Source organism: Pollicipes pollicipes, unplaced genomic scaffold (assembly GCF_011947565.3).
Source record: "Pollicipes pollicipes isolate AB1234 unplaced genomic scaffold, Ppol_2.1 Scaffold_7261;HRSCAF=8764_pilon_pilon_pilon, whole genome shotgun sequence".
NCBI classification, from domain to species: Eukaryota; Metazoa; Arthropoda; class Thecostraca; order Pollicipedomorpha; family Pollicipedidae; genus Pollicipes; species Pollicipes pollicipes.
Window position 1 is genome coordinate 15,584,389 of NW_023597054.1, and position 14,997 is coordinate 15,599,385.

General features: G+C 60.2%; 1 protein-coding gene across 2 annotated transcripts in view; it reads left to right on the forward strand.

Moving 5' to 3' along the window:
• RhoGAP1A (Rho GTPase activating protein at 1A) overlaps positions 1–14,997 on the forward strand; it is a 56,474-nt gene that overhangs the window by 12,218 nt on the left and 29,259 nt on the right. For both annotated transcript variants that reach the window (XM_037237499.1, XM_037237498.1), the window contains exon 2: positions 2,605–2,774. In XM_037237499.1, coding sequence (XP_037093394.1) covers positions 2,605–2,774 — 170 coding nt within the window. The remainder of the gene's footprint in view (positions 1–2,604; positions 2,775–14,997) is intronic.

Here is a 14,997-nt window from a genome sequence, read left to right on the forward strand (position 1 = left end):
CGCGGCGAGGCCAGCTGAACGCCCCCATTGTTTTGGGGCAGGTTATGTTTAATTCAGCGGCCTTTCGGGAGGCGTCGGTGGCTGCGTGTCTCGTGGGTCCGTCCACCACGGCGCTCGCGGGTCCGGCCGCTTTACATGTGTTCGGTGTGAGAGGCTCTGTTTCATTACGACCAAGTAGCATAGCGCACCGCGAAATACACGAACAGAATCGCTAACAGCGCTTGCTACAAGGGACTTTCCACGCGTCGAGGGCGGGGCATGCGGAATACACGAACAGAATCGCTAACAGCGCTTGCTACAAGGGACTTTCCACGCGTCGAGGGCGGGGCACGCGGAATACCGCCCAGCGTTCCGTGTCGCCAGTGGTCAATCGGGATCACCTCCTTTTGTCCTGCTCCAACGGGGCCTGAACGGACTTCGCAGCAGTGCGTGAACCCGTTGAACAGGCCGCAGCGCAAATATGTGTACTTTTAACGTACGACCGCTTTCGCTGACGACCGCTTTCCTTCAGGAGCAGTGCAATGTCGTGCCACACACACCAGGAAAGCGCGTCTTTTCTCCAAGTAATGACTCACGGCTAGTTTGCGCATGACTTTGTTGGGCGTTTGCACTGGCTGCCTCAGCGCATCGCTAGCCGACAGTGGAGGTGCCGCTCTCACATAGCTGAGGCTGCGCCGAACGCAGCACTGCGCCGCAGTTTCTCTTCCTCCCGAGCCGGACTTCCTTGCCACTGACGGGCCAGCGCTCCCACGCTCACTTTGCGTTGCGGTCAGCTCGGCGACCGGGGTCACGCCGCTTCTGCCAACGACCGCGCTGGCCTTCGTTGGAATCCCGGGCGCTGGCCCAGTTCTGGAGCCGTCGGCGGCGGCCGGACGCCGGCGCCGGTCGATTGTCTGCGGCCCGAGCGGGCTCCCAAACTCCGCCGGGCGCTGCTGATGCACTCATACACTCAGACGCTGAGACACTCAGGCACTCGAACAGCTGCCCGACGTGTCGGCCGGCGCCGACTGAATGCCGCGGATGTTTTGATTCCTTTCTCTGAAGCGATGCAGTCGGCCATGCGGAGAGAGGTGACGTGTTCCCCGCGACGTCCCGTTCGGGCCCAGAATTCCCTGCGTGCGGCCGCGCCGCTCCGTGCGTCACGAAACTGTCCGCGATCGTCGCCGCTTGACTCACCGCGAAGTCTGGGCCACGTCCGCCTGAGGCCCGCGCCTCCGGCAATCGCTGTCCTTCCCCTCTTCCTAGTTCGTGGGCCGGCTTCATCCCGTGCCCCCGCTGTGATGGGCAAGGTCGCCTCCGTCTCCGCTGGACGCTGCGGGCCATAAACCCACCCCGTGGCCGCCGTTCGCCGGACGGGCCAGAAGTCAGACCTCCGACGCCGTCTGGGGCTGTTTCCTGACACTCGACGAGCGGCGTCATCGCTTGGATTGGACTGGCCTGACCGGAAGCGACGAGCGATACGGGAGTGGTCGGTTTGAGGGCGTGGCGCCGCCGTTTCGTCCGCAGTAGTTATCTTTGGTTTGCCCGACGCGGACGGTGACGTGTGTACGGTCGTTTCGCGAACTGTTTACGACGCTCATCGCATGCGCTCAGTCACCTGTCTCGTTCCGAAGAATTGCGGAAGTTTGTTTGTGGAACGGTGAAGGTTAAATCTGTTTAGTGGCTGAAAAGGGACGGAGAACGCCAATGAACAGAGAACGCAAATGTTCGGCTTCTCTACGCAGCGCCACGTCATCGTTACACAATCAGCGTCAGTGTCGACGAAGCAGTTTTACCGGAATCGTCACTGGCTGTGCGTAAACCATTGTTGAGGCTGGTACCAGAGCATGGACTGAACAGGGCAGCATTCGCTGAAAGCGTTGATCAGCATTTCAGAACCCCAATATGAAGGAGAAGCTGTTTTAGTTCTGGCACTGTGGTACGGGCCGCCGGATGTGCACAGCCGACGTGCGACAGACCGGGCATCTGTGCTGGAGCATCCCCGCTTCTCCCACAATAAAGCTGGCTGTGGACGTCTGCCAGCCTGTCCGTTATCCGGCCACCTCCCGCTATGCCTGGTTTTGTCCCACTCTCCCACGGTGGCCGGCTATCACGGCGGCCCTTGTCCCTCCACTCTGCTGCGTCATGACGGATCACCCCGTCACACCGAATCGGGGCCTCTTATGGGCCCCCGTCACGCCGAATCGGGTCTCTTATGAACCGACGCGTAATCTCCCATACTTAGCTTCCGGAGAGACCGGACGGCGGCCCTCGATCTTGACGTTCCATTGTTCCGATCCGCGCCGCCACAGAAAGTGAGAATAATGCTGATTGTTTTGTGATTTGGTTTGATCTGTCACGCTACAGTCCCGAGCGCTTTCGAGTTTTTGTGTTGCGCCATGACCCGACATCTAATTATCGAACGATGAAATCACGTTGTGTAACCCTCTTACTGCGCTACTCCACATTGTCTGCGATTTATTTCGCTGTCAGTGGTCTGCTCACCGCCCCAACGTCCTCCATTTCTGGCGTGTTTCCCACGCCTGATCTCCCACGTCTGTCTCACCCTTCGTCGACCGCCGCCGCCTCCTCACCCCAGCAGCTGACCTGTGCTCGTTTCCGCAGACGGAAGACCCGTGAGAAGGCGCGCACGGCGTCTGGCGGCGACTCCGACGAGGATGTGGTACCGCTGCTGCGCACCATATCCGTCGACGACACCGACGCAGAGCGCGAGGAGGGCCGGCGGGGCCGCGCCGGCAGCCAGGGCCCCGACGAGGTGTTCACCGCCAGCCCAGGTCAGTGGCACAGCTCTGCACGTGCCCGCCCCGGCCGTGTTAGGCCTAGCCATGGTTTACCTAGATGGGCTGTGGCATGCTGGATAGAGGTAGGCCGTGGTGTCAAGGACCGACTTGGCTTAGTTTATCTGGTATGGCAAAAGCTGTGTAACGGCCAGGCACTGATGTTGTTTTCCGTCGGTTTGCTACGCATGTCATTGACGAAGCCTGGTTGGTAATGTGCCATTTGATCGCGTATGTAACTCGAAAGACTCTCTCAAAGCATGTATCCACCCAGATAACACAATTTCTCCGTTTAGTTGCATTCCGTTGGTATTGTGTCTACTGGACTCGGGTCAGAAGTGCCATTCAAGCATTCAAGCATTCAAGCATTCATTCCATTCCCCTGCGTCACGGCGGCGGCCCTTCCGTGCGTGCCGGCGCGCCCAGAGTGCCTTCGCTGGGCCGTGCTCCGTCTGAGCCCAGTCATGGGTGTCCTCCCGAAGCCAGCGGACCGGCCGTGCTCCGTCTGAGCCCAGTCATGGGTGTCCTCCCGAAGCCAGCGGACCGGCCGTGCTCCGTCTGAGCCCAGTCATGGGTGTCCTCCCGAAGCCAGCCGACCGGCCGTGCTCCGTCTGAGCCCAGTCATGGGTGTCCTCCCGAAGCCAGCGGACCGGCCGTGCTCCGTCTGAGCCCAGTCATGGGTGTCCTCCCGAAGCCAGCCGACCGCGCCGCTGGGAATCTTGGGAACGACTGGATATTGATGCTAATGTCTGTGAGAGAAATCCGGACGGAGGCTTTCTATGTCGCGCTAATGGTGAATCGCCTGGCCTGCATTCGTACAGCGCCCGTTACCACGGTAACGGTGGCGATCGCTTGGGTGAGCTGTCAGAGCAAACATCCGCGCCGCCCACTCGTATCGCCGCTTCTTGCGCCCGTGACGCGGCTTCGATTGCCCGCGGCTGCGCTGGCGATGGGTGGCGCGCCGTCCGAGAAGCAGTGCCATCCAACCTGATCCCGTGATGGTCCCTCCCACTCTGATGGTCACTTACCCCCGCGATTGAGGTGTGACTGGCTGTCGGACGTCCCGCGCTCACATGGTACAGAGGAAACGAGTGTCGACTTTCGTGTAAGGTGCTGAGCTCAGCCGCAGATGAGTCATTGATGTGAGCTAGTCGCTGGTTACTCCATGGAAACGTGCACGTCATCTCTACAGGATCACCTCACTTGCATCTGATTACATCATCAAAGAACAGCTATCGGACCAGCCATTGAACGAGTCATCACCCGAACTAACGTAGATCGGATAACCGCGCAGCCGGGCGTCAGCACGAGGTGCGGACGGAGCTGTCCTGCGGCTATTGACCATGGTGTCGGCCCTCCGGTCTGTGGCATCGTCTCCCGCGTCACGGCCTGATTAGATAGAGCGGCATCTGCCCGCGGCGATGTGACGTCACTGTAGGGCAGCCACCGCCGGCGTCTCGCCGAAGCTAGCTCGGGGTTCGGTACGCAGCTAACCGGGATAACGACGCTGGAAACGTGTTGGGGTCGGCACGGGAGTGTGTACCACAGGCGCATCTGAATAAACGACGCATCCTGTCCAAGGACAGCTTACCGATCGAACGCTGAGGGGACTTCGGGATATTCCCGACCCGTGATCTCACGCGGCACGATTCGAAAGCCCCAGTCAACGAACAGTCATCGAAGGCGTTGGTCTTAAGTTTCGTCTCACGAAGCTGGACCCAGGTGTGCCTTCACATGGTGTTCGTCACTGAGCTGGCTGGAAATATGGGAACGCCACTCGGTCCACATACAGCAGCTAATGTGGTGAATGTTCGCAACGGCAGCATGATGGGCCCGCGGGAGACGGGCCGGTGCATACGCTGCCACAACCATCGCCGTCTCACGATCCACACAGAGCCTTAGTCGTCATGTTCCGAACCGTGCCAGGCGTCAGGGCGAGCAGAACTGCTGCCTTAAATCAACTCGCGGTGCCAGCGCGAACTCTAAGCACGTGCAGCCTTGAGTTTCGGTATCAAATTGCGTGAAAGTGCACTCCTTCCCCATGATTAGTGGAGCGCGGAGAGGCGCCAGAGCTGCAGCACCGTCGTGTCGGGCGCTGCAAACATTGTTGCTTCACGGCGCGGCGGTGTCGCACGGCGTACGCCCGGCGCAGCGCGGGTCGCCGCCGCCCCGTGTTTCCCCGACCACCAGTCACGGCTTGGTCGCGGGCGCTAGCCCGCCTGCGTGCGGTGGCGCCCCTGCAGCGGCAGGCTTGCACAGTGGAAGGGTTTCCGCGCAGCTGGCAATTTTTCTGGGAGCTAGATTGGATCGCGGCTCCGGCAGATTGATAACACGGCTAATAAAGGGCGCTGATGTTGCGATAGGGTCGGCCAGCAGGCCGTATTGCCGGAGCCGGTTTGTTTCTCCCGGTGGTTCGTTCGCTCAGCTTTCCGTGGTGAAACCACTCAGCTTTCCGTGGTGGGACCACTCAGTTTTCCGCTTACTTCTCCTTTTGGTCCGTAAATAAAAGCGGCCCAGTCGCGTTCCTCGTCAGAGACTGGTGTGGACCGCATAGCTGCACAGCCTTCGTGACCACACCCGCCGCCCTGCCTCCCAGTGACGGCCTTCACATGCCAGCCGACTGTCAGGCCGGCTCCAGGTGTTCGTCGGCACGCTGCAGCTGCTCCCTGCCGCGCGGTCCGTGCGGCACGCGCGCGCAGCCGGCCGGCGTCCGCTGGTCCGGCAGACCTTGGCTCCGGCCCGGCCCGCTCCGTGTTCGCCGCCTTGCTCAATTGGACCGCGCCGCGGCGGCCCAGGCCGTACTTTCACATCGCTCTGGCCGCTCGTCGCCGGCCGGGTCACCGTCCGTGACCTTGGCGCGCGCCACGGCCAGATTGGCGCGCCGGTAAGCGGCCGCTGTGCGCCGCGTCACGGCGGAGATGGCGGACCGGCCTCAGTGGCATGTGCCCGCCAGCTCACAACGCCGGCCCGTAAGGCCGGGGTGGCCGGACGCTGGTGAAGATACCGCGTAAACGCGACGTTCTTTGCAAGTGATGACGCAGCCTGGAACCAAAACAGAACGCTGGAAGTCTCTGGTGAGGTGCGACACTGCTCTGGCTGTTGTTACCCACCGACTCCCCTCCTGTGAATAATGCAGTGGTTTTCGTTGTTTCGGCGGGATCGGGAGAGGGCGGGTGATTTTTACGCCGGTCACGTGTTCTAGTTTCAGGTGAGGTGGTTTAGCACCTTTCACTTCCTGAGTGAAAGACTAGCGTCCATTGAAACAGTGGCAAAAAGATCGAGAAGAATGGGCTGCTTAAGGCTTGTTCAAGATGCAAGATGTCGGTTCATGACCCAATACATATGAATGGATTTTAAAGAAATCGGGTTCCCTTGCACCAATAATGAAACGGATGTGCAAGGAACCCTGGGTGTGTACATGCGTGATATGAATCGTGCACATCAAAAAAGTCGGGAATACGTTATACAGCTTTGCCAACTTTTTATTTATTTGTAAATACTTAAAGACTGGGACGCACAATAACTCTGATGCTGCAAGTTTTCAGAGGCCAAGAGAGCACGTTATTTATCATAGTTGCGTATCCTCGCATCTAGAATTTATTGAACGGATTTAAAGTGTGTCCTATCGTTACCCTATTTAATTACGAAACCACCAAATCGGTGTCGACGTCCGAACGTTCAGCTATGCATGAAAGTTATTCAGAGGATTGCAATGTCTGCGCTTTGTGTTGCAGACTGTGACGACCAGTCAGCCGTGCGTAACAAAGGCAAACAGTTGCAACATCAAGGTAGGGAAGTGGCGTCACCATTGTGCTTTCCCTCTCATTTTCGACGGCACGCATTATCACCTATTGAATGCAGGGAAGAATTAAGGACCTGGAGATAGGCTGCGACACGTTTGGCTGAAATGGTGACGCAAGCTCTCACTTTTGTTCTGTTATCCGGGCAGTGAGCAACGCGTTGAGTCGTCAGCGAATTCAGCTGCAAGGACCCTCACGCTTCACCGATTCCTCGCTTTCGCTGCTTTGCAGTCGCGTCGGGAAGCGCGCAGTGTCGCCGTGCGTGCAATAGTTGTCATAGTTCAGAAGCATCCTGAACCTCGGTCCTTACATGCTCTCTGCTTGGGACCGAGCAGCCGCTCTGAAGCCTCGGCCGGATGGTGGCTAGCGCCCGTCAACGAAACATGGCGTACAATCTTTGTGGGGATAAACAACTTCCGTGCCACTCTAGCCGCCTCTCGTGCTCAGTATGCGGTTGCGATCTCCGACTGGCGAGGCCAGTCCGACTCCGAGCGGTCCGAGCTGGACGGCATCAGGAGCGCGCGCCTCTGCGTGTGTCGGCGTGAGCCACGGACGCGCCCGGCCTCCGGTGGACACCGGCCGGGGACGACAGGCCGGGCGCGAGCCTGCCGACACCCCGCCCTGTCCGCGTCTGGCAGTCCGTCAGGCGCCGCGGTCTCCGCTACGACGTCCGGCGGAATCTCGACCGTGGAATGTCCGCGTAAACAACGTGTTTTGGGTGGCGCCGGCCAACGCCCAGGGCGCTCGTGACTGGTACCGAGGAGGGCGTGTCTGCCGGGAGTCGGCACGTTCCGACGCCTCGGATATGGCCGGCTGAGGACAGCCAGCCCTTTCCCCATCGCTGGCATCCGCTGGCGGCGGTGGTCTCGCGGCTGCACGGTGGTGACGGCGCGGCTGCTCTGCAGCGGGTCTGGGTCCTGTTATCCTGCATTACTGGCGCATTCCTGCAACATAGCGGGCGGAGGCGCCCTGCCCTCCAGGCCACCGGCCACCGTCTGCCGGCCGAGTGGCCGACGCGAGGTGACGGAGGAGGGGCGGTGTCGGAGGAGGGGCGGCGGCGGGCGAACAAACACCCACTCCGTCCGCGCCCGGCCGCCTCCCCCGCCCCCGGTCATCCTGGCGCGGCAGCGGGCCAGTCAACAGCCGCGCTCGCGTGTCCGGCGCCGGTGAGTGATCTGTTGTGGTGGCCGCCGCTCGGTATCCCTTCCTCACGCCGAGTGTTTCCGACGGCCGGCAGACGGATCGCCGCGCGGTGGTCACGGGGAGGGGTCCCGATGGGGCCTGCGGCTGTCCCGGAGTGTCCTGATCAGGGCCTGCGGCTGTCCCGGAGTGTCCTGATCAGGGCCTGCGGCTGTCCCGGAGTGTCCTGATCAGGGCCTGCGGCTGTCCCGGAGTGTCCTGATCAGGGCCTGCGGCTGTCCCGGAGTGTCCTGATCAGGGCCTGCGGCTGTCCCGGAGTGTCCTGATCAGGGCCTGCGGGCCTGCGGCTGTCCCGGAGTGTCCTGATCAGGGCCTGCGGCTGTCCCGGAGTGTCCTGATCAGGGCCTGCGGCTGTCCCGGAGTGTCCTGATCAGGGCCTGCGGCTGTCCCGGAGTGTCCTGATCAGGGCCTGCGGCTGTCCCGGAGTGTCCTGATCAGGGCCTGCGGCTGTCCCGGAGTGTCCTGATCAGGGTCTGCGGCTGCCCCGGAGTGTCCTGATCAGGGCCTGCGGCTGCCCCGGAGTGTCCTGATCAGGGCCTGCGGCTGTCCCGGAGTGTCCTGATCAGGGCCTGCGGCTGCCCCGGAGTGTCCTGATCAGGACCTGCAGCTGTCTCAGGATGTCCAGATAGGGCCTGTAGCTGTCCCGGGATGTCCCTACAGTGTCTGCAGCTGTCTCGATAGAGCCTGCGGCTGTCCTGGGATGTCTTGATCAGGACCTGAAGCTGTTCATACTGTGGATGTTCACCGACCGCTCCCCGGTGATCGGTGGCAGACGACAAGCCGCATCAGAAGCGGCCCGTGTGTTCATCCCTGTCTGCCGGGATCGGTGCCAGGACATTAGCAGAGGGATCGACGTTGGCTGTGACGTTTGCGTTGCTGTTTCTGAGCCGTCCCGTCCCCCGGGAATCGGCTTGGGGGTAGGGACCAGCACGACAGCCCTGGGAACCGTCCTCGTCCCCGAGCCTGAAGCCTCGTGGTCCCGCCCTATGACGGCGGACCCTGGGCTCTTTTGCCCCCCAGCTCCAGTTGCCAACTGAAGGTGCATTGCGCAGCATTAGTGCAAAGGTCGTGCGGAACGATTTGTTGGCACGTGGATTGCATCCGGTGTTGCACCTGGCCCGCCCGCTTCTTGGAATCATTGTCACGATCGGCTCTCTGGATCATGAACCGTTCTGCCGGTCTCTCAGAGCGTGTGACGCCTCAGAGCGCGTCCGGGACCATCGGTCCCAGTGCTTACGGAGCACGTTCGGTTCGTCCGCGGCACCCACTGACCCGGCCGGCCGGGACCCCGGCGAAAACAGTAATTTCACAGCAAATGAGTGTGAGCGGGAGCCGGCGGCAGCGGCGGCGAGAGGCCGCGGGCCGCGAGGCCTGAGCGGGAGCGTCCGGCGCCTGTCGCTCTCACGGAGCGCTGCGCACAGCTCACGGCGCACTGTCTGCGGGTTCTCCGGCGAGCTGACCCCGGCGTGCGCCTCTCACAGCTGGCGCCGGCGCTGCTGCTGAGGGTCGTTCGCAGCACTGCTGAGTGTGGCGCTAGTCACCGCTCTCGCATGCCGTTACTGCAGTCCGACGCTGTAATGGTCGGCACCTGATGGAGATGTTCTTTTAATGGCGGCGACCGTCTACTTCGGAATCGCTTTACCGCAGGTCGTGCCGGTCCGGAGCGGCGCGCGACCCATTTCCGAGGGCGGCCGAGTTGGGAAAGGCCGCGCTCGCGAGGTGTTTGTACTGGCCGCAGCCCGCGCTGAGCGTGGACACCTTCACCGCCGCTGTCTCCGGCCGCCGTCGCGCCCCGTTGCGTCACTCCAGTCCAACTCCTCGCTGTCTCACCCGGAGCCGCGCGTTGATCAGCGCTTTTCCTCGTTCGGTTTGATTTCGTCACGGTCCGCTAACAAGTCGTCGTCGGCTGTCCAGTCCACCCCGCACGAGGTCGGTGCGGTCGCCCGGCGAGCCTCTGCCGAGCTCGCTTCCGACGCCCCCGGAGCCGCTTATCGCCTCGGCTGCCCGCCCACGGACTAACTCACACAATGCTCTTGTACAGGGGTGCGTTCTGATGTCTGCTGCAGCTGCGCGTTCGTTCACGTCGGGCGGCCAGATTTGAGGCTCGATGAGATCCGTCAGCGTGGTGTGAGGCCCCGTTTGGCGAGATCCGTCAGCGTGACAACGGGATCGATCTATTCTGAAATAGATATTGCATGCGGTTGCGGGAGTTATGACGTTGGTCTGTTTTCCTGGGAAAAGCTTGAAATGTCACACGGCCTCTGGAAGAAGACGCTGCTGTCAAAATGTGTGCTCGCATGTTGGAAGCATTTAACAAAACTTCTGAAGTCCCAGGAAGTCGCTCATGTATCCGGCGATAGGGCCATGGGCTTGGGATAGGGCCATGGGCTTGGGCCATCATTTTAGCAAAATGGCCACTGACTGCTGTTCCTTCACTTGGCCTTCACCCCGTATGCATAAAGTAGCAAGCATAAAAGCTCCAAGGGAAATACTTAAGAAAGTCTCTTCAATCACCAAGCTGTTTTGGTATTGACTTGTGACGAGCGACGTTAGTCGATGGAAAACGGTCGGAAACGACACATTTCTTATTAATCGTATTTGTCGCGGAGCGTGTCACAGTAAACAATAAACGACACTGTTGCGAGTTGCCAAGATTCACATCACGTATCCGAATGGCCTCCGTGCCGCTGTGTTCATAATAGAAGCAATTTTCACAACGCACTGATTCGTGAAGCGATCCAGGATCGGCTGCTGCCCTGTGCGCAGTAAGACCGGCCGGCTCTCCCTACTCACAAGCTTGTGAACATCCTGTATCTCGTTTATCACGGTGACAGCCATTGAACATCCGTCGAGAGCTCCCGAAGTTATTCAGAGGCATGTCTTTGGGCTTCCTGTCCTGCCTGCACCTTTCTCCAATGGCCAACGCCTCTAAAAAAACGTGAAGCAATCCGAATTATCTGAAAGTGAAAGAATCGTATTCACGTTGTCGATCGGCGAGCGGGAGAGGGCGCTACCAGTGATCCTGTTTTACTTTCATCTGGGCTCCAGTTTCTCCGGGTTTTGCCGGCGGGGCGGGCCGGACGGGCGCCGGCGCACGGCGCCGTGTCCGTCACAGGACCCTAATAGCCGCGGTCACGCTCGGTCGCGACAGAGTTCGGGAGAGATCGTCGACCGCGGCTCTCTCTCCGCCCGGCCGGCGCGACGGCGCGTCGTCCGTCACAGGGTCACACCAGCCGGCGCTTTGTCAGTGTCCCGGGGTGGGGGCGGGAGGGGGGCTAGCGGTCTTCCTTCACAGGGTCACACCAGCCGGCGTCGTGTCCCGTTGGCCCGGAGTCGGGGGCCTCGGGAGGGCGTAGGGCTAGCGGTAGGGGAAAAAACCCTCTTGGCAAGTCGACGCTGCCTGTGCCAGCGCTTTTAGGAAACCCAGGGAGACCCGTGCGATGTGTCGGTGCTCACGCACCCGCAGATAGCGTCCATAACCAGTCTGCATTGAAAGGGGACCGGCGTCTGGCTCACAGCGGCGTACGGGAGTTAGCCACCGCTCTGATTTACCGAGGTCCGGCTCACAGCGACGTGCGTGAGTTGGCCACCGCTCTGATCCGGCTCACAGCGGCGTGCGGGAGTTGGCCATCGCTCTGATTTACCGAGGTCCGGCTCGCAGCGACGTGCGGGAGTTGGCCACCGCTCTTATTTACCGAGGTCCGGCTCACAGCGACGTGCGTGAGTTGGCCACCACTCTGATCCGGCTCACAGCGACGTGCGGGAGTTGGCCACCGCCCTGGTTTTGCGCTTCTCATTGCTGATATTCACTGAAGGGTTGGCTGAAACACATTGTTCAGCGTGGGATCGATTTATTCCGCTGAACCAATCAGCGATCATTTCGACGAAAATAGCAAAATCATTGTGCCCAAAATAGCGCCCAGCAGGGTATGAATTAGACCGGGGCATCGGCTGCGCGGCGTCTCGTGCTGCCCGTCCCCTGGCGCCGGCGGCCGCTGCAGGCGGTGCCAGGACGTGTCGGCCTCGCTGCACTTTTTGTCCCTCCGGCGCCATCCTTGGCGTATGCTAAACGGCCGCGGTGGTCTGTTTGGTTTGGGGATTTGCCTTGATGATGGGATGGAAATGCCGGGATGTTTGTGATGGTCGGCGAGCTCTGACGAGTGCTGTGAGGCCCGCCGCCCAGCCGAAGAGCAGCGGCGCCACAGAGCTGAAGATAACGGCGGATCAAACGAGCAGCGCCGGACAGAGCGCGGCGGGCTCGGCTGTATTCTGCGGCTGAACGTCAGCTCGGACGCGATGATGACGGATCTGGCGCGGCTGCTCGTCGCCCGTCGTTCGGTGCCGTCCGACGACGGCCGGGCCACGCCCTCAGGGCGGTGGTAAATGTCGCGAGGTCATGGGGCGTGACCTTGCCGACCGGCACGGCGTAACTGCGCGCATGGCCTCGGGCGTCGCGCGCCGGGCCCGGGACGGCGGGCACTAGCCCATGCACCGTCTGGTGTCCGCGGCTAATGAAGGCTTGTGGTATTTCCCACGGCGGTGTTTCATTGTAGGCGGCCTGGCGTGGCAGTGTTATACTGCGGATTGAGGAAAACAAAGGTATTTCAGCGATTTCGCGGATATTGCAGTAGCAAAGACAGTGGCCTAAGCTGTGGAGTTATACATTTGAGATGCAGATCATGATGGCGTGGGCGTCTAGGCGCTATTTGCAACATTTTTGGGATTCCTGGGCATAGGAGCGGTGTTGAGACTTGTCTGGTAAAGATGAAACATGGTGAACCGTGGCGAGAACTGACCCGCGTCTTACCTTACCCAAATTTCATGTATATTAGATACGCGGCTTAACGACCCTGGCGTGCTCTCAGACTTGAGACTGGATATCGACATAGCATTGTGCAGTTGCGCGGCGTGATGGGCTTGGTAGCTCCCCTCCCTCCTCCCCCTCCCCCCTTAAAGGTCCGAAACCAGAGGCATTTGTCGGCCACGTTTGGGCGGCGAACCGTCTGCAGTTTCGTCAGCACCTTCCGTCCATAAATCGTCAAGTTCCGTGTGAATTCGTGAACCACACAGGAAGTGTGCGGTGGGCCAGTCCAACCCAGCGGCGTGTCGAACTCTACGTTTTGTCTAAGGAACCGAAACCGTAGACTGGAGCGAGGTTTTACCCGAACTGAAACGGATGAGAGTGCTAGACAAACGAGGGGTAATGGTCGGTGTTGCCTGCCGCAGCCGATGCATTCGCATTGGCTGCAGCTCAGCAGGCTGAGAAGCTTTGCAGGCGGATTTAAATGATATTTGATGGCTTCATAGCACCCCACGTTCGCTTATTTTTCTGCGACCAGCCCGGTTTTCAGCAAAACCATTTTGCCGTGCACATCGCAGATCAAAGGGTTTTCACCGCCGCTTCTCACAAGCTACGTGTGAGAAGTCGCTGAAGTCTGCGGGAAGTCGCTGGTCACCGGTACGTCGCCTACCCTACATGGTTCGAAAGCTTTGGAGTCCCGTTGCGTCCCATGATGTTTTTCGTCACCAGTTAACACCACCGCTGGCGATCCGTCCACCTGTACTTCCGCGGGTGCCAGATGCAGCCACCCCGCCGACATGTCGAGTTTATAATTGTACGCGATCCGTTTCGCTCTGAGCGTTTCGGGACAGGCGAGCGCAGTTTCGAACGAGGCCATTAATACCCACGTCGGAATACGTCAGTGCGCTACGGACGGAGCTGGCCGCAGATTTTGGCCGTGGCCTGCCCGTCCCGGCGGGGTCCCAGCGGGGAACGAGCCGGGCGGCTAATGAATTCTGGCGGCAGAGCGCGGGGGCCGTGCAGGCGGTCCCGAGATGGAGCGATGACAGCTCAAACTTTGACAGGCCAACGGTGTTCTGACTCATGGCGCCCGTGTTGTGTCGTTGGTGGGCTGGCTCGGGTAATCTGACGCGTCGCCACGCGCTGCTCTGCCGGCTGTCAGTGGGAGCCGTGGTGGGCATGGTGAATGGCTCGAACTTGGACGGTGCATCGCGCAGACTCTCTCTCTCTCTCTCTCTCTCTCTCTCTCTCTCTCTCTCTCTCTCTCTCTCTCTCTCTCTCTCTCTCTCTCTCTCTCTCTCTCTCTCTCTCTCTCTCTCTCTCTCTCTCTCTCTCTCTCTCTCTCTCTCTCTCTCTCTCTCTCTCTCTCTCTCTCTCTCTCTCTCTCTCTCTCTCTCTCTCTCTCTCTCTCTCTCTCTCTCTCTCTCTCTCTCTCTCTCTCTCTCTCTCTCTCTCTCTCTCTCTCTCTCTCTCTCTCTCTCTCTCTCTCTCTCTCTCTCTCTCTCTCTCTCTCTCTCTCTCTCTCTCTCTCTCTCTCTCTCTCTCTCTCTCTCTCTCTCTCTCTCTCTCTCTCTCTCTCTCTCTCTCTCTCTCTCTCTCTCTCTCTCTCTCTCTCTCTCTCTCTCTCTCTCTCTCTCTCTCTCTCTCTCTCTCTCTCTCTCTCTCTCTCTCTCTCTCTCTCTCTCTCTCTCTCTCTCTCTCTCTCTCTCTCGCTGTCGCGCGCTCGCTTTTGTTCTTTACCTATGGTCTTATTTTCCTGGTCTTCAAGTCAGGTGATCGATTTCGGGAGCGTCTTTGTCTTCCAGCTGTTAGCCAGAAGAGGCTGTGGGGTGTGGGGTCGGCGTCCTTTGTTCCTGCTCAAGTCCCGTGCGATGCCGAAGGTGCCCTGAACAAATCCCAAGTTGCGTCGCCACTGAGCCCAAGTGAGACTGGGCCCAACAGCCGACCGGCGATTGAGTTTTGGGAGTCCCCTGAGCAGGGGGGTCGGAGTCCAGCTAGGTTTCCGGGTCACACTACTCTGGGGATCCGGCGGCGGGATGACTCAGCGCGTGTGCGGTACGGGTGTGGAATGACTCACGTCACCGCTTTGCCCTGGAAGCTGCCGCCGCCGCCGCCGCCGCCGCCGCCGCCGCTTCCGTGCCGGCGGGCCGCGCGCCGGCAGAGGTCAGCTGCTGACCTCTGCGACAGCCCTGCGGCGCCTCTCCCTCAGCTGCCGTCTCTCATCGCATTCTCGCATTCCCTCCCCGTTTTCAGATGTTTCCGACGTCGGTCAGTTACCTCTGGGTGGCATACGGCATGCGGCTTGAATGTCGAGTCAGGCTAACGACCCCACTGTTTATTTATGCAAGCCTAGCAAAACACAGACGACATTGAGGCAAATCCCCACCGCACGACTAACCGGCTCGGCAAAATTTCCGAC